This window comes from Suillus subalutaceus (genome assembly GCF_016647625.1).
Source record: "Suillus subalutaceus strain FC151 chromosome Unknown DFJ58scaffold_84, whole genome shotgun sequence".
Lineage (NCBI taxonomy): Eukaryota > Fungi > Basidiomycota > Agaricomycetes > Boletales > Suillaceae > Suillus > Suillus subalutaceus.
The window spans coordinates 16,699-39,383 of NW_024540333.1; the positions used below are offsets into that span (position 1 = coordinate 16,699).

Below are 22,685 nucleotides of genomic sequence, written 5' to 3' on the forward strand. Positions count from 1 at the left end.
CAGCTGTTCCGAATGGAATATATGAGCTCTGGAGTGCATTGTGCATTACCCGTCGATTGTACATTACGGATCAGGTGATAGTATCATGATATTATCGTCCCATGCAATAAAGTTACAAGGCTGTTGTTTTGGCTGTATTTATGGATCTTGTATGTGGACCTTCCACGTAGCTTCCGTTGCTTTCGCGTTGATTCCGCCGTCGATTCGGTTGTAAGATCAGCTCGTCACGAAAGTTGAACTTGTACCAGAAAGCTGGGTAGACTCGGCCGGACCCGGCCGGACTGAGCCGTCATTTCCAATTTTCCAATCTTTCTTGAACGTTCCGAGACGTTCCCGCTAGTCGTCGTCTACACAGGGAGTACACTTGCCTAAACCTTGAGCAGGGAACACGCGTACACCATGCTGAACTAGCTTAACTACCGGCCAATGCTACTCTCACTTTGAGGAATTGAAGCACATAGCATCGTACAGGATCTGCCACCATCAAAAGATTCAAAACTGTCCATCACTGTCCATTTGTTGACCTCGAGGCTCGCTGGAGTCTGGGGACAGCTTGAAGGCTCTTGAAGGCGCCTTCAGTGCTGTAGCATCATGGCTCCACCGTGCCTCCACGCAAATTGAATCAAAGCCAACCCCAGATTTTCATCTCAGCTTGTATCTTCGCTGGTGATCTGGGCTATCGGCGCCCTGTTTTCGGTCATGCACGAGGCCAGGTACAGTGCACTTTCGATGCCGCGGCCGGGTCTTCGTGCGTTCGACCACAACCTAGTTTGAATTATACCATTCCAATCCGGACCACAGTTCCTATCTTCCCACCACCCTCGAGGTTGTGGTGCACAAGCCTACGATACTACTTAAAGCCACTCTAGCAGCATAAAAGCCTCTCGCATTTTGTTTCACCGAGATTTCTACTTCCTAAGCGTTTCCTTCATTATTGCTACAAAACATGGCATACTCCCCATACGACACCTATGACGACTATGACGAGTACGACTCCTACAGCCGTCCTCGCAAACATTCGCTTGGATACAGACCGACCACCCCTATTGGTGGCTACCCATATCACGATCAGCGGCTGGGCACAGCGTACAGTGACCCGATGATGTACGGAGAGGTGTCACAATCCTTATCCATGTTCGTTATCATTTACTAATGTTTAATTGTGAAAGCGCTACCCTTCATCATCCTACCCGATGTACCCGGGCACACCCAACCACCGCAGCATATACCGGACACCCAATCACAGCTCGCATTATCTCCCACAATGTAAGTGCTGGACTGTCTGGAATCTGGATGCATTCAAACAGGCTCTGACCTTCACCAGCGTATGATGATATGGACTACCGTGCTGGAACTCCCGGCCTCTATCCGCCTCTCGTGCAACCCATGGCACTGGGTAGACCACATCGGTCGTCATCACTATCTTTCATGGGAAGACCGCCAGCATTTGGGGACCCCTTCCGCAGAAACACCCCCCCTCAAGTAAGATTCAAACGGAAAGGCGCCTTCCGGAGCGGAATCACCCTTGGTGAAGCACAAGCCAATGTTCGATTGGCTGGGTACGACTCGTACACCTTCAATGATCTCGGAGTTGATCATCGAGGCAAGATCTATGTGAAGATCTCGGTGAGTACAGTATGAGTCTGTTCTCCGGCTAAAGCCTTAATTGTCCATCTCAAAGTGGCCTGGATATTCGGCACTCAATTACGAGATACCTGTTGATGGCTATGGGGGTCTCGTTGACCTTCAATCGTTGACGCGCAGAATTGGGCGTGCGGTTTCACATTACCTTCAGGTGATTATTCAATGGCATCTACTCAATATAGAGGTTTCTCATACACTATGTACATAGGCCAACATCATTCCCATACCATGGGATCGAATCGAGCTATCGCACATGGAAGAAGCCAGCATGGGTACATGGAGTCTCAAGATGACAACAGCCTGAGCGATATCCTGTCCTGTGCGTAGCCGCCAGAAGCCAGAAGCTCTCAGCGTACTTTATTATATATCTTTCAAGTCCTTGATAATCTATTCATACTGCAGCTACACTCGTGGATGCCTGGTGTATCGTCATCTCTGCGTCCTTCAAGCCCTGTTCAGTTGTACAAGAGATAAAAACATGTGTGTATCATATTACGTCACGAATCTTACGAACTTTTACGAGGTGTCGTCTATGTATTGGAAGGGAATGTATAATATACATCATCAACATCACCAAGCGCAACACATTATGTTCGCAGTTACACGAGTGCCGATCGCCGCTGCGGCCTTCTGTTGGATTCTTGCTTCTGATGAGGGGAGCTACAAATACCAAGGGCACGTTTCACTTTAGTCATGAAGGGTAAGTGGGTTTCCTTGTCCCTTTCCTATGACAACATATGACAACAAACAACGGAAATGAAGACACGTAGACTAACCATGACATCAAGTTCTTGCTTTGCATGCTTCATATCTTGTCCAGATGTCTTGGGATTGGAAAGTGCCGCGTCTGTAGAAGGGTCACGGGCACATTAACTCGGCACATCGGTAATTGCCTACGTGACAAACTTACTGTATACTCCAGCGACTCCGTTTTTGTCTCCACTAAAGAAGCAGAATCTGCGGCGAGCAGATGTGCGATTCCGTTCATGGTCATGTTCCTTTCTTTGGAAAGGATTCGTATTAACTGCAAGCGATTGAAACATGGTAAAGTTTTTGTAGAGGGATAACCCTTGCGGGACTTTTGGGATGTAGCCTTTATGAGAGTGGGCGCATCAGAGAACTGGTGAGAACGTTGTATAGTCTTATATACCATTACATGACAATCCATGCAGAGCACTAGATCCTTTATCTTCGTCGCCAAAAGCAATATATAAAGTCAACGTAAAGCCGTAACGCACCCGTCGGTTATGATGCGGTGCCATTCAGAAGCGAATCCACGTTCTGTGGTGTGGGATGCTCAGATCTAATATGCCGTCGTTTGGGGCTCGTGCCTAAACCTTACGGCGCGCAGCGCCAAACACTTACAGTGTTAAAACACAACCTGAACCTCAGCAGTGCTTCTAAACCTCGTAATTCATGTCTCAGCAGGCTTAATCCTTGACATTCCTGAAATCTTTTCTGACCCTTTCCATAGAGTATATCCAGTACTACTAGTATGCAGTATGTTTACGACTCTACTGCGCCTGTCACTCAAAAATGGAATGAATTGATTACAGATCACTAGCATTGAGATTAATATATAGATAATGGACTTAGGCCTGCTGAGGTTTAGATCGGATGGATGGATGCGTTTTAAGATTTCATGTGTTGGCCCTGCGTGCCGTCCTGGTTAACTTTTAGCAGGTTAGAACTTAGCAGTGTTCGGGTCCAACTCTGACCCTGAACGACAACGACATTTTAGAACTGAGCCCATCCCTTAAGTGGAACTTGGATCGTCATATCCCTCAATGGTTTATTCCAGTGGGGCTGAGGGCTACCATAGGCTGTCATCTTAACGGCTGGTGGTGGTGCCAGGTGGTTCAACTTACGGCTTATTTGTACTTACTTGTACTAGTAAGTAGGAATGATCTCATCAGTGGGTGACACTATTAATTTTGATCGTCCTCGGTCACGTCGCCGCAGGAATTTGAAACTGCTGCGATCCCTGCATGGTTTCGGATGAGGATGCAACCCTCGTTCATGCTGCGCAGAAGCAATATGCTTCTCTGAATCTCAAGCTACCAGCTGGAACTTTCACGATTCTGGCTGCAATTGCCTTGACTTCGTCTGATCCTTTAATCATTCAGCCAAAGATCATTGGATTAGCCACGGGATGCAAGTGCCTTCCAAAGGACAAGCTTCCCCTGCAGGGCGAGGCTGTGCACGATAGTCATGCAGAAGTTCTCGCTCGTCGCTGTGCCCTTCGATGGTTGATCGAAGAGATCGATAGGGCCGCCTCCGATGGACCGCACTGGCATTCTGCGTGGATATCGAAAACGGCAGATGATGATCGTTATCGTCTCAAAGACGGCGTCTGCATGATCATGTATATATCAACACCTCCCTGTGAGAAGCACTAGCCTTGTATGTTACACGTGTCTCATTTCAATCGATCGATGGCAAGGCGGAGACGCTTCTATGCGATTCCTTGCTACTCTCCAGGATAAGGAAATGGCTGCATTGAAGGACGCTGCAGTGTTCCCTCCTCTGGGCCCCAACGTCGCATCCAGGGGGCGAGATAATTACTCCCTTTTTGGCGTTCTCCGTACGAAGCCTGGGCGTGCTGACTCTCCTCAGACATTGTCGTTGTCTTGCAGTGATAAAATAGCACGCTGGAACGTACTCGGGATACAGGGGGCTTTGGGCTCTGCCTTTTTTCACCCGATCTACTTGACAAAGATAATCATTGGCGAAGTCCCGCCAGATCTGCACGACGTCGTAAAATCTGATTGTGAACGAGCGTTCTGGGGGCGTCTGCAAGAAATTCATGGTACATATGTTTGTTCGATTATAAAGTGATACTCACAAACGTGAAATATCTTACACAGGCCTTCCCGAGGGATACAAATTGACTCGGCCAGAGGTCCAGTTTACGTCGGTTGAGTTCGTCCATTCAAGGTCGGCACAAGAGCATTGTTCTCCTGTTCAAAGATCATGCAATGAATGTAGATATATATTTATGAATACCTTGCGCTGTCTCTCTCAACTGGTTTATCCTCAGCTTTAACTTGGGTCGCGGACTCTACGTCACCGCATGAGGTACTGATAAACGGCCTCAAACGAGGCGTCCCTCCAAAACATCGCTACAAGCCGATTTTCTGGTAAGCGCTGGTTGATCATCTTCCTCTGCAAGCTGTCTTATGCAATATTTTGGCAGGCCCAGTCTCTCAAAAGTCTCCTTGTTTCACCTGTACAGAAAGACGAGGAACATTGAGAACCTGCCGCCTGAAAGGTAAGGATCCAGGACAACGAGGAGGCAATCCCTAACACTCACAACTTGTATGTAGTAAAACAATGTCATATTATCAAGCGAAGGAGAGCATGACCCAGTACCAGATGGCAAAAACCTGTTTGTTAGGGGAAGGTCGGCCTTTTTCAGGGTGGATTCGAAGTGGAGCTCGATGGGAGAACTTCGGTTCTAGTAGCGACAACGGACAACAAAGTACTGACATTACGGATTAGACGCCATAAAGAAAACAACGAAATAGCATGTATGTAGTATAATACAACGTGATAGATAACTAGGGTATCCATTAAGAAGCACAGCGAATTGCAATATGTGGCCTTTCGAGGCGTGTCTAAGCCACAGAGAAATACATGAGAATTGGGCAGTCGTTGGCATTATGCCTATTGATCCTTATCCTTGTCAGGGGATTCGGCTTCAACGAGCAGTTCGTCAAGGGAGGTGGCTGGTAACGTCCGGACTATTAATAACGGCGTCCCGGCAAGCGATTCACCATCTGTAAATGTGGGGCTTGATCTACCAGAGCGACTAGTGCCGTTATTACTGCTGCTGTCCGCGAGCTCCTTTCGGAGCGCCTCTAATTCGCGTTCGAACCTTCAAAGGAGAAAAGTTAGATTCCTGTGCGGAGGACCCAGAGTTGAGGATGCTTACTTGCGACCAAATACCTCGATGTAGAATCCGCCACCGTTCCAGACGCTCACAGAGAATATAAACATGAGGAATGCTCCACTCCACAGAGGGCTATCATACAACAAGAACACCGCAGGTAGTTCTGTAAGGAGAGAGTATACTGATGGAGAATTAGCATCCCCGAGTCGTGGCGTTAAACTTCACACACCGAGTTGTCCCGCCATGAACGAAACTTCACGATACTGTGGAGGAACTGTCGACAAAGCTCGCCCAATGGCACTACGTTTGTCATTCAGAAGGAAAGAAAACGACGTCGTTCGCTGGCCAGATGCAATCTTGCTTCGACGATCTACCAGTACGAATTTCCAATACATCAACTGCCAAGAGATATCTAGATAACCAGTCATGTTCAGTTGTCAACATCGTCAACATGAATCTTACATATAGCACCGCTCATAACGAGAGCACGGACTGGATCGAGGTACGGGAGTGCCTTCAGCGCGGGGAACCTGTCTTCTGCATTCGGATAGAAGTGCCTGTCCATAGTGATGAATAATTTGCATAGATAAGACCAGTTGTAACGGACCGGATCACCGTGAATGTATAAGGCGCGTATATATGCACGAATAACGATGTGACTTTATCCGTGTCATGAAAAACAAGACTGTTTCTCCAAGTGATAACAGCACTAGCGAGCGAGCCGTGTGATAAACTGTAACAAGCCATGAACAGCGCAGCATTCGATGGGAAGAACCACATGTAGATAAAGTTGAGGATGGTGACGTAGTAGCAGAGGTCGAAAAGGAAATAATGCCACGAGCGCTTCTTGTATTGGTAGGCACGAAGAGGAAGAAGATATAAGCCTTGCACTGTATATGCGATATGGATCCATCTGCACCCAGGACATCAGTCACCACCCAACACAAGGAACTCCCAAGGGTGCGTACTGTGGACCCAAGCCAAAGAGCAACGCCGACACAAGGAGGGACATGACACTAAAGAAAAATGACACTTTGTCACGTGTCCTCACTACCTTGGCGGAATGCCATGAATCAACTAGATTTTGCATACGGGCCGAAACCTGTCATAGACGCATCAAACCGCGATGAACACCCCATTGTAGCTTCGAACGTACCTTCAGCTTGAAGTTTTTGACCTCGCGATCGAAGTTCTCCGCCAGCAGATCACCTGATTGCACGCGTTTTTTCAAAGCTTCCTCAGCTTTGGATTTCAATCTATCGCTGTGCTTTTGTATGTGCCGCTGGAGTAAGTCGAGCCGAGAGTCAAAGAATGTCTCCATTGTATCTATCGCAAAAGCAGGTTAGGGTTGGGATGGCCGTGACGAGACGACAGGGCAGAAGACTTGCCTAGCAAAGTAAAGGCACCAGTCTCGTCTCGTATAAAACGTTCGAAAGGTGCAGAGAAGTATCCTGCCCCGGTCGCTGGAGATTCCATTTTTAAAGTGGGCGACGGTGGACTTGACATCAAATATTGTAGAAGTCTGAGACCTGAGCTTTGAGTCCGAACAATGCGAGCGCAAAGCGGGTGGCAAACTGTGGCAAGCAGCAGTGGATGTCTGGACTCTGAAGCGCTTGAGGGCAGTGCGTCACACGCCGACATAAATGTATGCTTACGTCACCACGTTAGTTTTGCAGTCGCGACCTCGGTCGCGGTAGCCACCTCTCTTGGATTCGACTGCCTAGAAGGAGCAACTGTGTGTATGTGACTGCTTTTTCCTCAATGTCGTTCCCTGAATCCCTGTACCCGAGTTAGCAGATACCAGTACCAGTAGCGTAGTCAGCCAATCAACTTCGTTTATCATTTCCCCGCACTTGGGCAACTCTAAATCTTAACTAGTACTACTACTAGTAGAAGCCCAGAATCCAGATAAACAACTTAGGTTTTATGAACGAGCACCAGAACAGGTATAGTCTGTCCAGCATATATAGAATTCAGGATGCGATCAGGACAGGGAATGCGGTGCAATGCTCTATGTAGGTTACAGCAATACCTCACATCAACGAAAGGTCGCCGAACTTCTCTTTGTAACCTGAAAGCATTGTTCAAGCAAAACGAAATATAACACAAGCGAATGAACATACCCGGTACAGTCCATTTGCCCTTCTTGACCATGGTCTCGACGGCTTCCAGTATCCGTGGGTGGGCATTGCCGACATCCTCCACCTAAGCAAGCAAGCAAACAAACAAACAAAATCAGAACTGGATTCCAAGACCAAGAAGAGAAGACGCACCGTCAAGTCTTCGAACGGACGAGCCTCTTCGATGTTAGCGAGCGTTGCTTGTAACTCCTTCAGTTCCACGTCAATCTGGGCAGCAGTCGCTTGGGCTTTCTCAACCTGCATCGATCATAAGCTTAGTCACAGCACCACTACCAGCGCAGAGGTCATACCGCTTTAGCCTCAAAAGTTTCGATAGCTTTGACGTGGGCATTCACGTCGTACGTAACAACCTTGAAATCTTTCAACAGTTTCTCAGCCTCGTCGACGATTGCAGTGTTCTTCAGCACAGAGCGGTAGTGTGCGAGGTCAACGGTCGTGGGTTGAGATGCATATTGCGACTGGATGCGTTGAGCATCCCCGTGCCGTTTGCGGAATGCCTGCAGAGCAGCGATGGTATCTGCAAATACAAAACCTCCATCAGCCCAGCTGCATCATAATTACAAGTCGAGGTTCAGGTTCATGCCTTTTCCGAGCCCAAGTGTCGAGTAAATGCGGGTAAAGTCCTGCCAGCGGGGAAACGAGGATGAGAGCGCGACCGAGCACGAAAAAACCCAGACTTACAACCGCGGCTACTGCTGCTTTTGATGCCATGGCTTAGAGAAAGGCAGGAAATAATGCGAGTAGCTTAGACACTAGGTAGAGGCACGCGTTGGCTACCCACAAATAATAATGCTGCAAAGGACGCGAAAGTAGACTGCAACGAGCGGATGTAAGGCCGGGAATTGCCGATCCCGTTCATTCCGACTCTCGACGAAAGAAAATAGACGCGCGCAAAGTTCAAGCTGTACATGATAACATTGCTGAGTGCTTCATTTATTCAATTTCTAGTCTCCTCTGCTTTACACGAAGGTTCTGTTCCAAATTCATACATTTAAGGTTCCCAATAGCCTCGTAAAAGTTTGTGAAGTATGAACTTTAATGTCTCGACTCTCGAGCATCCAGGATTCCAGGATATCACAACTTAGGCTCGTCACCAGCCTGGCGTATACTACCACGGATACTCGAGTGGTGTACATAGCCAGGCTGGTCGATCTCGGAGTGGCGTAGCAGGGCGAAGCGAGGAGTTTGAAATTTAGCAGTTACCAGTCGCGCCGGTGGTACTTGATCGTATGTAGTACAACTTATGCGTCTACCGTCGTTCAGACTGTATAATATATCAAGTTTTGACCATCAGTTCCGTACGACCTTTATCGCTCGCTGCTCGAGATGCGATTGAAGATCTCCCGACGGACTTTACGAGTGCCCTTTCAACGACGCAACACCACCAAGTTATCGAGGCCTCGATCTTATTTCCCAAGAATCACAACGTCCGACTGACATTCTGATGTTTGTTCTCCTTCACAGCTCGCACCATCTGCATAGCTGACAGAAGAATGCGACGTAGCAACGGAGTGGTTTCTTGTAACGGCTCTGTCAACAACGTGTCGAGATTAAATGGGAGGAGTAGTTCGGGGGTGACATCTTTTGATGACATGTGAAAAATATGTTTCCATCTCGGTGTCAACCTCGTCAACAACCATTGCAATAGCAAGGGGTCGTAAACTGACACGAAGTTGCTCGCTCGTCGGTGCCCAACGCATTAAGAAACTGCACAAGCGCCTTGCTCCGAAAAAAACTTTCCCCCTTAAGTTGCCATGGAGGGTCTTTGTGAGATCGAGTGCAACATGAGGTCCATGACAGTCATCCGAAATCCACGAAGTATCTTGAGGACAGCGAGATTTTTTCCTTCCTCGTCCAGGCTGGAAGGATTGACCATCCAAGCCAAAGCGGCATCTGCCAAATTTCAAACTCCTCGCTTCGCCTGCCAAATCACTCCGAGTTCGACCAGTCGGAAAATTCTCACCATCTCAAATTGACGCATAGTCAGACTGGTTACGAGTCTAATCACAACTTCCTTCATCATCCCAGGCCTAGAAGCAACTACGTCAGTGTGACATCCAAAGTGATATATATACGCGGCCCGTTCAGATAACATGACTTTCACATCCGTATCGTTACTCGATCACCTGACACCCTTATCTTACGCCGCTGCCCTTATAAGAACGTCCAATACGTACGAATGACCTCCTGGACCTCAACCCTTCTCTCTAGAACCACGGGCACAGATCGAGGGCAGTGGAGCTCGTGTGACGCAGAGAGCCTGGATCGAGCTTAGGCCCAACGACGTATTTGTGAGTAAAGCAACGCCCGTTCCTTCTTTGACTAAATTTAGGTTTAAATGCTCAGCTTGCCTGAATTATAGGATGGACAGGGTTCTTGCTTCTTCCCTTGCTGCCGTTGAGCAGTTTCGTACTCTAGGACCGCTGCCTAGCATTCTCCTTGCCGCCGCGGCGATTTTTCTGACGTACAGCTTCGTTCAGTCGAGAAGGAGATCCTCGAACGTTGTTCATACGTCACGCGTCACCGAGAAAGATAGGAATGTGAACAAGAATAGAGAACCGGGCGGTATGTTTTGACGATTCTGGTATATGTCACGATGACGCTCACTTTAATAGACTGGATCGCGGAGGAATTCAATTATCCCGAGATTGATCCATGCCCCTTCCCACTGAATGACGTGCGCCCAGTACCGTATAGACCATTTCGGTATGGCGAATATCAGTAAGTGCTTTGTTTGTTTCCTTTTTTTGCCTGCGCTGCCTAAATGTTGACGCATGCGTGGCGTGTGGATACGATCCTGGAATATGATTTGTGAAGTCATGGCTAATGAATTTTGTCGTATTGCAGAATCACAATGGGTATTCGCACGATGCCCTGGAGTGAATGGATTGAACTAGACTCTACCTACCCGCACTGGCAGCGTGTGCGCAAGTTCCGCGTTCGCACGCGCGGACATGACGCCGTGCGCGTTCTTCCCGCCCGTGAAGACGAATCTGTCAAGGTCCAAGGCGGCGCATGGGCAGGTGTGTTATCTTCCCGAAATGGGAAGGGTTGAATCTCTGTTGATAAACTACAGCCAAGGAACTCGTGTATGAACTAGCAGAGTACCTTCCGCGGCGATACCCATCGAGTTTTCGAGTAACACGATTTCCGAACGATGTACCAGCACCGTCCATTGGTGGCATATCACTCGCTTGGGGACAGCAACAGCCCGTGCAAACCATCGAAGCGGTTGAGACAGGAGAGAAATTTGATTTGAGGGTGCTGGAGGGTCTGGACGGCGTTGAAATGGGCGAGGAGGCCATGAGGATCACTGCAGGGCTGTAAGTATCGTGGTACTATATCTGACATTTCTGACCTTCTGTACTCAGTATACAAGAAGACGTGGCACTGATGATCGAGGGTATAGGGCTTTTGCACACCTTGGGTAATAAATCTCAAAACGTTTATTCACACAGGGACGGACGGCAGGTACTATTTCCAGGCAGGTGCGATCTGCATTCCCGGTTAGTGGAAACAGCGGTTCAACTTGAGGATTACTCCTAACAACGCCTGCATGTTCTCAGGATTCTGGCGCATGCGGGACAAGATCGGGATGGCCCTGGATGATATTCATATTTCAGGAAACGTTCCACGGTGTAAGCATGGCCCGTGATATTGTTTGCTGTCCATGCTGATAACGGCGGGTGCAAAGTCAAAGAAAAATTGCAGACCAGTATGGAAAAGTTTTTCAAACGGATGCCGGTGGACAAGCCGGTGATTCGAAATAATTATTTTATGCAAACTTGCAAGCCGTCGACGCACGTGGCAAATGCCGACGTTGAGGCACGACTGGATGTCGAGGAAGAGAGCGCTTGCGATGTCGATCCAGAAGAATTAGGTTGGTCAGAATCGACGAATGGACCGGAGGATACATTTTTACATGGACACGGGCATGCTGCCCAACCTGCACCGTACCTCGCGCCGTCGACACTACGACTCCGATCGGAGCGGCAGACTTTGCGTCGGCTTCCTCGGACAGGAGCGATTGTTTTTGGAATTCGCACGTACTTGTTCAAGATCGAGGAACTGGTTCGGGAGCCAGGAGTAGCTGATCGGCTTGCAAGCGCCATAAGAAGCTGGCCTGATGATGTTGGGGTATACAAAGGGCGTAAGATGTACGCTGATGTGATACTGAAATACTTGGATGAATGTGCAGCGCGGGATGGGAAGCAAGTAGAGGGACGAGGATACCCATATTGAGGGTATGTAGGAGGGGTGGGGTAAATTATGCGGATCATATGTGAAGGGGGTGTTGCCACGGGATGACGAACATAGTACATGGCTAAATTAGGGGTGAAGAATTACAAATGACGTGTCGGATGTGCTTAAAGTAGGAAATGATTGCGTTTATCGAGCGTTTATTCGAACTCCGATTCAAGTTCAATATAACACGAGACTACGTCAGACGTCGTCATTCCTTTCTGACCTCTCCTCAAGAAAATTGGAGAAATTACGCACGGGCCACAAACAAATACCGGAGTAGTTGGCTTCGTGCCACAAAACGACATTTAGTAACAATTTTGTGTCGTCATCGTCGTTCGTCATCATGACCACTACAGAATCCAAAAACGGTGATACAATCAACTCCCCTGACGTCAGGCCTCCACAACAACCTCTTCCAAGACAGACTAGATCAGATTTTGACCTCGAACCAAACCCATTCGAACAATCCTTCTCCCGCCCCTCCCATGTTCGCCATTCACCCCGTTCAAAACGTGATTCACATAGTCCCGCTTCATCTAAAGACAGACCATCCTCTGCTGCCTCAAATCAAAATTCAAAGGATGGTAGGTCTACTTCCCCAAGACCAGTACTACCCCCTCTCGCTGCAATAGCATCCCCTACTACAGACCAGAGTTATGGTTGGCAATTCTCTTCATCTCTCGCAAATTCTCTACGTGCTGGTCCCCTCTCTCCTGCAATGCTAGCAGGCCCTCAGCAGGGTTCAGACTCCGCATCCCATATGCCTTTTGACACCTCATTCCGAACGGGTTTAACTCCCCGCACCGGCCTCACTCCCCGTACAGGTTTGACACCGGGCACCGGCTTGACACCCCTTGTCGGGGGCCCTGTCTCCTTCCCCCCTCCTTCCCCAAATACTGCCGCGTTCTTGGCGCTTATGAATAATAATGCAGGCGCTAATTCAAACGCTACTATAACACCAAACACTCTCAGCGCTATTACCGGTGTTCTTAACTCCTCATCAGCGCAGTATAGTTCCGTCACTCATGCTCCCACCACCAGTTCTCACCTATCCACATCCATCACTGCCAATCAAGAAAACAGTGATCCTCCTTACCTCAGCGCATCCTCCGCCGCAAGCACTGCTGCAAATGGCTTATATCTGCTTTCCCAAGCTCATCAGGAGCTTACCAAGCGTGAAGAAGCACAGGCACGTGCTAATAATGTTGCAAATGCAACAAATGGGAGACGTGGTACAAAGCGCAAGTCTTATGACGCAGCAAGTCCACCACCTCAGTCCGCTCCCACCGCTCGTGCCCAGTCTCAGCAGCATACCAGTCCCGTCAAACGTGCACGCGCTAACACTGTAACCAGTGTCAGCACAAATGGTCGTGGCAAAGCCTCTACAGACGATGAAGAGGATGAGGAGGACGAGGATGATGACGACATGCCACCTTCTCAGAACCCCGGGGGGCGGAAACAGACAAAGAAGCCCGAAACAGAGGAAGAAAAGCGACGCAACTTCCTCGAACGAAATAGACAAGGTTTGCCTTTCTTTAGATTGCCTCTTCAGGTCACTAAGTTACCGTGCAGCCGCCCTAAAGTGTCGACAACGCAAAAAGGCATGGCTTGCATCATTGCAGGCCAAGGTCGAGTATCTTCAGACCGAGAACGAGCGACTCACTTCCGCTCTCGTCTCATCGCGCGAGGAGATCTCGCGGTTATCTGCCCTCGTTGGAGGTGCCGTCATTGGACCGGGGGGACCGACTGTCGGTCCAGGTGTGGGCCCGCCACCAGTAGCCGTCAATGGCGTGGCCACCAATGGCCAGCCCATCAGCATGAACATGAATCTTGTTGCAAAGGGCGCGTCGGCCGCCACGAATGGCCGCGCGAGTTATGGGTACTAAATACCTTAAAGCTCGGGCTCGTGACTTCATCTACTTTCGTTTCATGATGTGTTGCGCTATACATTGACTCCGCACTGCTCGTTACGCATTTGGACCGTGTAGGATTGTCGTTAACTTTATTTCTGCATCGTCGTTGACACACGAGAAAGATGTCACTGCGGCTTGCTCTTTTTCCTGCATAGTCCTCGCATCATCCCTAGCATTTTATTTCTCACCAGTCTCCACCTACCGCCCGCGGTGCCATCCCTTGCATTCGCACCACTTCGACGTCGTCCTTGGCACAACTTAGCACATTGCCATACCCCTTTATCTCGACCTCTCGACCCTACACACACCGCAAAAGAAAATACAAATTGTACCCTCGCTTGTACGTTGTGAAGTAGGCGATATATCATACATACATCATACTTTTGTACATCCTGACCTGAATACATACAGAGGCATCAACGCACGCACATGAAATGCGATGTCCTCGGTTGTATAAGAAAATATCGAGGGATGTATTTCTTGTTCCGGACACAAAACACCCACCCCTGCTGTTCTACTTGTCAGCTACAGACCGTCAAGGTACACCATGCACAGATGCTGTATATTGATGTCCCTGCGCCGCATAAGTCCACGCATCGGACATCGATGCATCATGTGCCAGCATGTACCGCATGTCCGCGAACTTCCGATGTGGTTATCACATGCTATCCGCGTCCGTCTATCGATATCCTTAGAGGTGGTAGCTCCTCAAGATTTAAAAATCGAATACCAGTGAGTCGGTCATTTACAACCTTGTGGGGAATAATATAATTTACTGCGGTCTGATTGCGCCCGCATGCGACAGGCTGTAGACCCTGAGTCCTCAAGGCGTGAAGGCGCGATGACTTCATGCAGATTGTGACGAGAAGTTGGCGCGAGATACCCTATCAGCATCTTTCCGTGGACGTACTCGGCAGGGACGACGTACGTACATTCTCCGCCGAGCGCGCGCATTTACGTTTCACCGCACTTCTTGCCTCCCCGACTCAGCGTGAAAGTGACTATCTAATCAAAGGCAGATTGGGATACGTGAATTCTGTCGGCCAAACAGATAAGGCGGATAAGGGATTTATGTAAGGACTCATTTCATACTTTGCTGGATTTTTGACTGAACGATTCAAAGGCGGGCAAGGAGCCCATATGGACTAGTCAATAATCCGTCGTGAAGGAAGCGAAAACGAGCGTAGTAGCGTTGATTGGGCTAATGTTACAACGTCTAGGGGGCCCAGTATCCGCCGTACAGTTATTGCTCGACATGAGTACATTCATTCTTCATGCATGATCTTGTGACGAGAAATAACATTGTGCGAGATATGGGGCGGCGGACAGGTTTAGGTTCGTTTGTGCTTTGCACTTTTTTCGAGGTGTCGCGAGCTATCGCTGACAGGCTAGCATGTTTTGACCCGGATCACTTCACCGCCAAGTGCCTATATAGGGACTCTCGCCGGTCCAGGAATTGCTGGTTCGTACTTTTCGTAACATGCCATATTTACTTCATGCTCGATCTCGTTAACACAGACACGGACAGGCTTTCTACCTGCTGATAACGCGACCGACACACCAAGACCTCCCCACACTCCATGTACAAGAATCCGACCTTCGTGAGCTACATCCGGGAATCCAGCCAGGGTTTACGTCGGCCGTGACCGAGAGACGGGTATTGGCAAAGGCTTCCCATTTGTGTCCTACTTGCAATAACAAACCCCTATGTCCAGTCCCAATGCCCTTCCTCCCGAGGTCAAGGACAACTGGGATGAAATTACTGTACACGGTCGGGCGGCCCTGTCCATTGTCCCGTACCCTCAAAATCACCTTTGCCGTTTAGTTTTTCCATCGGGGTGTGGTTCCACGATGAACCGTACCCTACTGTTCTCTTCCTTTAAATTTTGAGCACCTACTTATTTCCGATGATCTCTTTTGCAATAGGGTGTTGATCATCCATGTGTTGTCGAAGTGTTCCGGTCTCATGAATGCCGTATCGAAGGAGCTGCTCCGTCTGGCCGTAGAACAGATCTCACTCTTGCCGTGCTATAGTAGGCTCGTGACCAGTCTGGCGTATACTACCAACGGATGCTTGTTGTAGGTACCTGTTTGCAGTTGCATCCAACCCATTATTAAAACATGAGATCAGATATCGAGTGGTATGAGCATACTAACATCATGAAATCATTTGATAACTTGAACGTATACTAATGTTACAGACTTGAAAACAAACAAGCATCTAGCAAAATAACAACGATTCGATACATAAATGGATACTGCCCAGCATTATACACCCTATCGTCTGTCTTCTAATTGTACACTTATGCTTCTCACCGCGATAAGGAGGAAATGTACGCAACTTCCGTGGGCGGCGTAACCTTGATATCTTCGTAGTCGTATCCATATGCGCCGTTTGTGTGGTTGGCCTGACTCTGTCTCTGAGCAACGAGCGCACAGAGAGCGGCTGGGACACATTCAGAATGGAGACCAAAGAGCTGATTTGGTCAGACTTACCACCCACACCACTCCCATCCTTGGCCATGCCAATATCGACACGGCTTTCCACTTCAGGACCAACGAGCGCCCGTAACGATGCTCGCAGCTTGGTTTGGAAGTTAGGATAGAATTCGACCAAGCTTATCACGCCCTTATTAGTAAGAATTGAATAGAAAAGGTACTGCTCCTACCTTCCATCTACCCCAACACCGATTCTTTTGCCTTCATCCTTCAACCCGGCGGAACTTTGCTCCCCGCGGTCCCACAGTCGTGCTCGCTCAGTATGGACTAGTATAGCTGCTACAGCCGTTGCACTCATGCGTGCAGCCCTCGATGCTATCAGAGTGCACACTTGCCTGACGATGTCCGCATCCGCGAGGGAAATGTCAGGTGGGGACAGTTCTAGCCGGTGCGCTAGTACCCCTTGTATCCGCCGTAACTTTTCCTCCTTTTGAGCTTCTGGGGAACCTTGTGCTGGCAGAGAGAATCGCCCAAGACATTCCCATGCCTCTTCGATCTCGCTGAGAACCGCAGTGTCCAGTCCCCATTGCTTATTCAGTAGAGCCGAGGACCGACCTCCGAAGAGGAGCGGCTTCGGAGCGGCATCAATCAAACTAAGAATCACGCTTCGGGCGATTTCCCCTAGATACATTCCCGAAATGAATTTCTCGAAAGCCTGGAAACGTGGGTTAATAGATTCGCGGTCCAACTTGTTGTCATATGGAGTCGTTGGCAAGGCAGATCGCTGCAGTTCGACATGAGTGATCAAAATGATGAGATAGAAGGAGTTAATTCACAGAGTTGTTGAAACCACCCCACTCGGTGTTCACAATCATTTCACCACCTGCAGCAACTGTAGGGTTCTGGCTTAATTTAGTGATCTTGGAGACTTCCTCGACATAAGCCCCATTAGTTCCTGTTCCAAAAATAGCACCGAGGATGCATCCGCCAGATGTATATGCTCGCGAAAGAAGAGCTCCGACGGTCTATCATGGAAATTCTCTCATCAGTACATGCGGTCACGTGTAAAATGGAGATGTAGATCCGATGAAGGATCGCAGATGAAAGAAATATTGACTGACGTCGTTGACGAGAGCTACACACTTGACATGAATATGTTTCCGGTCAAACGCGTCTTGAAGAAGCTTGACGACGTCCTTTCCAACGGCGTTCTTTGCAGAGAAACCTTTGGTCCAGGTGAGGAGAACGCCTGAATCGAGGGCGGATTGTTCCACAGGGAAGGAGAAGGTGAGGGCCAGGGAAACATATGGACTGTCCTCGTCGGCGTGAGATACGTGAGAGCCGTGGCCTTGAGAGGGGGTGTCCGTGAGGAAAGCATCCACGGAGTCGGCAAGGTAGTCTGAGAAAACATTGAAAGGCAGTAGCGAGGGAAAGCACAAAGGTCGCACCGAAAAGAGTGGTCACCTCACCAGTCTTGAGGGCCTCAGATACTTTGTATTTTTGCTGCCGGAGGGAGAAGGTCTTGTCTCCGAGCAGAGTGACCTCACAAACGCGACTGACAATCCATAAGGCAAATAAAAACATGATATGATTTAGTACTCACAGGTTTGTCCCACCAAGATCGAGGGCGAGGAATGTTCTAGGGTACTCAGTCAGGTGAAGTGATATGTGGGGTAATCCACATACCCCGTTTCAGAGCCATCTGGCACGCCCTTGACAAACGTCGGACTATCTGACAATCAGATCGGGAACAAGACGTAAAGCAGGGGAACGTGCATCATCGCCATGGGACGACCATAACTGGATAAACCATCAGAGATTTCTGAGAGGAATGTTTGAGTGATCTTGAAGAGACGCTGATCGTCGATAGTGAACTGGTTGTAGAGAGACTCAAGGATATCTTCCTTTGCGCTGCCATGAAGCGCGGTGGTGTGTGACATGGCAGGACAGGAGAGAAATGGAGGCTGAGCCTGGTTAGCGAAAGACAGCGTGAGCAGATAAGCTTTACCCACTTTAGTAAGAACGTCATTCCGAATCTCAAGGCGACCACTATGCTATTGGACACTAACCAAGTAGTTTGGTAAGTACGTATACCTAAGTTATAAATCTTCGCCAATCCTCGCTCAAATCTCAATCATATCCCTCGTATCGTACATTCAGTCTGCTGCACAACCCGCGGTGACCTCGATTCCCGAGAATCTCCGTTCGCAAGTTGAACATAGGTAGGCCGACTATTAGACCAGCCTTCGGAGCTAGTTCGGATTATTACTTCGCTTCGCACACCAGCAAACCATGTTGTTGACGAGGTTGTGTTCTATCATGATCAGATATCTACTGCGCGTTTATCGTTTTCATTGGCCCGTGTCTAATCAGTCGCACATCGCCGAGTAAGAGAAATCGAGCTCCAGCTCATATCAAGTCCATCTGCATCACTTTCTGAGAGGTTTAGCCTGAAAAAGATGATCTCCATATAATTACCTTAGTACTATGTAGGCTCTAAAGTAGCTCAGCGGCTTATTCTAGTCACTTGGGAACATAACCTTTTCCGGACGAGTCTGCTTTGTTAGGCAAGACTAGTATGTGCGTCTCGTGGTCGTTGGTAGCACCCATTGGAAGTCCATTTAATTATCATCGCCCATGGCTATCGACGGCCTGATAATACTAGATCCAGCGGGGTATAGTTCACCATCTTTTGTTTCTTGGTTACCATAATTACAAGATTTCTCATACAGACGTCCCATCATCCAGTCCAGTTACACCACTTATCCGGCAGCGTACCCCTTACTGCACATCGAAGCGTTAAACAACGCGTTAGCAAAGGTTCCGCGCGAGGGTAGCGTAGACCCGGTTATATACGTTGAAGAGCTATCGTGTTCCAGTGCGTGCTGCCATGTCGAGGTTGGCGGGATGAGATTCGTTGCGACCATTAGTGGAGATGGTGAGTGGTCAGCGGTTCGGTCATGAACGGCACGTTTGGGGTTTTCTCGGGCAGCAACTGATGATACTCTATCAGCGGATCCCCTCATTGCATTCGCCTTTCTCGACGCCTTCGTTGAAATACTCCAAGACTATTTTGGCATAGTCAGTGTTGCAACTCTCAAGGACAACTTTGACATCGTATACCAGGTTCGTGGACATGTTATTACGCTTTCCACTACTTGATGTTTACTCGTATTGAATATCTGTCTTGGACTCACAGCTTCTCGAGGAAACGCTTGATTCGTCTGGCCATCCACTGACAACCTCACCGAACGCGTTGAGCGATATAGTACTCTCGCCATCCTTAATCTCGAAGCTTCTCGCCTCGGTATCACCAGCTACTCCAGGAGTTCCAAGCGCGAGACAGGGAGGCCAGTCATCTATTTGATTTGCAATTGTTGGAAACTGCATTAACATCCTCTTGGTAACATAGGTTCTTTCGGTTCAAATGGTGCCAGTGGAGCTTTTTCATCGCCAATACCATGGCGTAAAGCTGGGGTTCGGCATAATCACAATGAGATCCTTTTTGATGTCGTTGAAGAAATGCGAGGCATCGTCGGAAAGTACGCTCGAAGTTCATATCAGCCCGTTTGTGCTGTTAAAACCGTTCAAATACAGGAATGGCACGACGTTAGTGAGCAACGTTTTTGGCAAAATTGAGAGCAATTCAAAACTTTCCGGGACACCCGACCTGACATTGACATTCGCGAATCCTAATGTGATGATGGAGTGCGCGTTTCATCCATGTGTACGGTGAGTGGTCTTGTGAATCTATCATTTTCGCAGCGTCATCCCTGAACAGTGATTCTTGACTTAACTTCAGGTTGCAGAAATGGACCCACGACAATACCTTATCTTTTGTACCTCCTGAGGGGCGGTTCATTCTCGCAGACTATCAGTATAGACCACCACAAAGCGCGCTCATCAGCAACGTGCCCATACCACTTTCCCTCAAAGCGAATATGGACATGGGAGAATTTGGCGGTACCATCGATCACTGATGTTTTTAAGCTACAACTGACACCGCGCAGGAACGTTCGCCCTCACGCTGACTTCGCGTTTGATAAAAGTGATGGAGAATCTAGAACTGAAATTCTATCTCGGAGAAGATGCGACCAGCGCGCAATGTACATTGTCAAGTGCAGGTTCTAGCGTAGGATCTGTGGGAAGCGCAGATGGATCATGGTCATTTAACTCGAGAACAAAGGTACGCTTTACCGGCAGTTCGTTCTGTCCAAAAAATCACTCCCTTTAGACACTCCGATGGGAGATTCTGAATATGCGGTCTTCGGGGAGCTGGATTCTTCGAGGTTCATGGACGTCAAAGTAAGCGGTTTAGATAATTTCACGGATCTGCGATGTTTATGTTTCTCCAGAATCAAAGCCCCACGTCCAGCACATGCGTTCCAAATACGCTTCGAGATACCCTCTCATAGCTTCTCTTCGCTCAAGGTCGATCGGTTGTCGCTCTCAAGCGAGACGTACAAGATGTACAAAGGAGTGCGGATGCGCAGCAAAGGGTCGATCGAGTGGAGATGGTAGCCAGCTTAGGACCCTGGCTACTTTGTATATTTCCAAGACTTGCACCATGCAAACTGTACGAGTCCCCTGAGAGCTGGCACAACTGCTCCCGTGATAAGTTGCTTGATTCACAGCGGTAAGTTCTGGGATGCTCGCAAATGAACATCTCCAGCATTTCGATGGCATTATCGGGGCGGACACAGGGCTCTGACACTTTTTCGGGAGTAATTACGCTCGGTAAGCTAATCTCCTTTCACAACGACCACAAGGGAGCTGCCTCATCGTCGCGGAACCTAGTGCCGGACCGCATTTGAAACAAGCTGGTAAGCTATGAAATGGGGAGCGACATACTAGCGACATATTCCCGAAATTGATTGCTGCCGCGTAAAAGAGTTTGGCGCTCAGCCACTGCAACTCCACAGCCGTATACCTCCTTCAAATCAGCCAGGTGATCATTCTAATTTCCCGTGCCGGACCTTGTAATAAGGGAAGGCAGTCGGTCCTTCTTGTTCAAGCGCATAACCCAAACTCTGGCATTCTGTCACAAAGATCTGGTTGACAGATGGGCCTGCAGAAAGAACGAGACGATTCTGTGAATTTATCCTGATGCCCTTTAATCGGGGCTCCGTTTGATTTCGATCTCAATGAGGAACAAGTATTGGCATGATGCAATAGAGAACAGTAGCAGAAAAAGCAGGCGAAGATGTCACCTGCTCAAGGACGTGCCGGCTAATTCGAATTAATCTTATCCCCATCAAACAATCAAGCAAGATTTTTACAACCCGGCGTTCGGCGAGTCTCGAGCATACCTCATTCATGTCATTCACAAGCTTGTAACACAGCATCTGTGAGCATACTTTTGTTCTACCTTGATGCATTTGGTAACCACAAACCTTTGAATAGCATTTATCTGTGTCACTATGCCTGCAGTTTCGAAGCTTGTGCCAGAGGAGACTGTATTCTTCCTCTGCGACGTGCAAACACGTTTCAGTACGCTTTGTTTTGAATCCACTGCGAATCGCTGAAATCGACTGTCGTGCCATTCGCTGATATGAATCAGAAAATCTCATTGTCGGTATTGATGAGCTGGTGTTGACGATCAACAAGATGCTCAAGATAGCAAAGGTATTATATACGTACCAACTCCCTATCATGCCTTTACTCACATAAAGATGCACAAGGCGTTGGAGATCCCCGTGGTTGTCACGGAACAGAATCCCAAAGGTGAGTACACTCTCGTCCCTCTTTGAAATCAAGTCACCGAAAAATAAAGGCCTCGGAAACACCATCCCCGAAATCGATTTACCTTCCCTAGGGCCCCTTCTCGTTGCTACTATCGCGAAAGGGCTCTTCTCCATGATGACGCCGGAAGTGAAGGCCATACTCCACGAACGCCCACAAATAAAATCTGTGGTGCTTTTTGGCATCGAGGTTAGTTTACCCTACAACGACTGCCTCATCAGTAACATCGTTCGATTTAGTCACAAGTTTGCGTGTTACAATCTGCTCTAGACTTAATTGAGGCGGGATATAATGTCCACGTGATAGCAGATGGCGTCTCTAGCTCTAACAAAGAGGAGATTCCTTTTGCACTGGCGAGGATTCGACAGAGTGGTGGATACATCACCACTAGCGAGAGTATGGCCTTTCAACTGCAACGTGCGCTTTTAATTTCAGATTATGGGGAGGCCTACTCATTGATTCCAGGGGATGCTGGTCTTTCCGGATTCAAACTGTTTTCGAACATCATGAAGGAAGAGAAGGATAACACGGTAAGAACCTCGCAGAAGATGCTACGACACCGCTCCTTCTTGTAGAGTTGTTTACCCCAGTTGTATCATATTCTCCGAATCGAAAAGGCAGGGCCTTTTCTCAGTCGGTCTGGCAGTGACTCAAACAAGAGTCATTTCG

General features: G+C 48.5%; 10 protein-coding genes across 10 annotated transcripts; 6 read left to right on the top strand and 4 right to left on the bottom strand.

Moving 5' to 3' along the window:
* Positions 1 to 1,386: 1,386 nt before the first annotated feature.
* DFJ58DRAFT_663270 (uncharacterized protein) lies at positions 1,387 to 1,948 on the top strand (the record flags this gene model as incomplete). The annotated part of the gene is made up of 3 exons (XM_041382348.1): positions 1,387 to 1,626; positions 1,682 to 1,795; positions 1,853 to 1,948. 3 exons carry the CDS (start codon positions 1,387 to 1,389, stop codon positions 1,946 to 1,948), a joined length of 450 nt encoding a protein of 149 aa, XP_041241772.1.
* A 295-nt stretch (positions 1,949 to 2,243) lies between these two features.
* Positions 2,244 to 2,687, bottom strand: DFJ58DRAFT_843145 (uncharacterized protein; the record flags this gene model as incomplete). Its single annotated transcript, XM_041392922.1, has 3 exons — positions 2,244 to 2,369; positions 2,421 to 2,491; positions 2,555 to 2,687. 3 exons carry the CDS (start codon positions 2,685 to 2,687, stop codon positions 2,244 to 2,246), a joined length of 330 nt encoding a protein of 109 aa, XP_041241773.1.
* A 945-nt stretch (positions 2,688 to 3,632) lies between these two features.
* On the top strand, positions 3,633 to 5,145 carry DFJ58DRAFT_730116 (adenosine deaminase/editase; the record flags this gene model as incomplete). Its single annotated transcript, XM_041385838.1, has 6 exons — positions 3,633 to 4,029; positions 4,088 to 4,453; positions 4,512 to 4,628; positions 4,685 to 4,784; positions 4,841 to 4,915; positions 4,971 to 5,145. 6 exons carry the CDS (start codon positions 3,633 to 3,635, stop codon positions 5,143 to 5,145), a joined length of 1,230 nt encoding a protein of 409 aa, XP_041241774.1.
* Positions 5,146 to 5,310: 165 nt separating this feature from the next.
* DFJ58DRAFT_717175 (uncharacterized protein) lies at positions 5,311 to 7,042 on the bottom strand (the record flags this gene model as incomplete). The annotated part of the gene is made up of 8 exons (XM_041384337.1): positions 5,311 to 5,521; positions 5,579 to 5,717; positions 5,766 to 5,948; positions 5,999 to 6,093; positions 6,144 to 6,449; positions 6,505 to 6,638; positions 6,693 to 6,862; positions 6,943 to 7,042. 8 exons carry the CDS (start codon positions 7,040 to 7,042, stop codon positions 5,311 to 5,313), a joined length of 1,338 nt encoding a protein of 445 aa, XP_041241775.1.
* A 310-nt stretch (positions 7,043 to 7,352) lies between these two features.
* On the bottom strand, positions 7,353 to 8,520 carry DFJ58DRAFT_705308 (ATP7, subunit D of the stator stalk of mitochondrial F1F0 ATP synthase). Its single transcript, XM_041383708.1, has 6 exons — positions 8,359 to 8,520; positions 8,261 to 8,300; positions 7,968 to 8,194; positions 7,810 to 7,914; positions 7,660 to 7,741; positions 7,353 to 7,607 (listed from the first exon to the last, which is right to left on the bottom strand). Exons 1-6 carry the CDS (start codon positions 8,386 to 8,388, stop codon positions 7,570 to 7,572), a joined length of 522 nt encoding a protein of 173 aa, XP_041241776.1. The 5' UTR covers positions 8,389 to 8,520; the 3' UTR covers positions 7,353 to 7,569.
* A 1,109-nt stretch (positions 8,521 to 9,629) lies between these two features.
* DFJ58DRAFT_797559 (uncharacterized protein) lies at positions 9,630 to 12,064 on the top strand. The gene is made up of 9 exons (XM_041390638.1): positions 9,630 to 9,968; positions 10,024 to 10,242; positions 10,293 to 10,398; positions 10,525 to 10,700; positions 10,754 to 11,000; positions 11,049 to 11,080; positions 11,136 to 11,183; positions 11,244 to 11,315; positions 11,372 to 12,064. Exons 2-9 carry the CDS (start codon positions 10,041 to 10,043, stop codon positions 11,917 to 11,919), a joined length of 1,431 nt encoding a protein of 476 aa, XP_041241777.1. The 5' UTR covers positions 9,630 to 9,968; positions 10,024 to 10,040; the 3' UTR covers positions 11,920 to 12,064.
* A 201-nt stretch (positions 12,065 to 12,265) lies between these two features.
* DFJ58DRAFT_730120 (uncharacterized protein) lies at positions 12,266 to 13,808 on the top strand (the record flags this gene model as incomplete). Its single annotated transcript, XM_041385839.1, has 2 exons — positions 12,266 to 13,445; positions 13,495 to 13,808. 2 exons carry the CDS (start codon positions 12,266 to 12,268, stop codon positions 13,806 to 13,808), a joined length of 1,494 nt encoding a protein of 497 aa, XP_041241778.1.
* A 2,155-nt stretch (positions 13,809 to 15,963) lies between these two features.
* DFJ58DRAFT_797563 (hexokinase) lies at positions 15,964 to 18,269 on the bottom strand. The gene is made up of 9 exons (XM_041390639.1): positions 18,051 to 18,269; positions 17,961 to 18,002; positions 17,878 to 17,913; positions 17,723 to 17,829; positions 17,396 to 17,673; positions 17,111 to 17,299; positions 16,505 to 17,058; positions 16,332 to 16,453; positions 15,964 to 16,281 (listed from the first exon to the last, which is right to left on the bottom strand). The coding sequence occupies exons 1-9, from the start codon at positions 18,212 to 18,214 to the stop codon at positions 16,148 to 16,150; spliced, it is 1,626 nt and encodes a 541-aa protein (XP_041241779.1). The 5' UTR covers positions 18,215 to 18,269; the 3' UTR covers positions 15,964 to 16,147.
* A 553-nt stretch (positions 18,270 to 18,822) lies between these two features.
* Positions 18,823 to 21,220, top strand: DFJ58DRAFT_797567 (clathrin adaptor mu subunit). Its single transcript, XM_041390640.1, has 11 exons — positions 18,823 to 18,949; positions 19,007 to 19,212; positions 19,288 to 19,400; positions 19,474 to 19,624; positions 19,687 to 19,816; positions 19,872 to 20,006; positions 20,077 to 20,237; positions 20,285 to 20,460; positions 20,509 to 20,579; positions 20,630 to 21,011; positions 21,072 to 21,220. Exons 1-10 carry the CDS (start codon positions 18,912 to 18,914, stop codon positions 20,793 to 20,795), a joined length of 1,347 nt encoding a protein of 448 aa, XP_041241780.1. The 5' UTR covers positions 18,823 to 18,911; the 3' UTR covers positions 20,796 to 21,011; positions 21,072 to 21,220.
* DFJ58DRAFT_797569 (Isochorismatase-like protein) lies at positions 21,214 to 22,660 on the top strand. Its single transcript, XM_041390641.1, has 7 exons — positions 21,214 to 21,621; positions 21,678 to 21,764; positions 21,835 to 21,899; positions 21,956 to 21,998; positions 22,048 to 22,205; positions 22,256 to 22,433; positions 22,482 to 22,660. The coding sequence occupies exons 2-7, from the start codon at positions 21,695 to 21,697 to the stop codon at positions 22,589 to 22,591; spliced, it is 624 nt and encodes a 207-aa protein (XP_041241781.1). The 5' UTR covers positions 21,214 to 21,621; positions 21,678 to 21,694; the 3' UTR covers positions 22,592 to 22,660.
* The last annotated feature ends 25 nt before the right edge of the window (positions 22,661 to 22,685 follow it).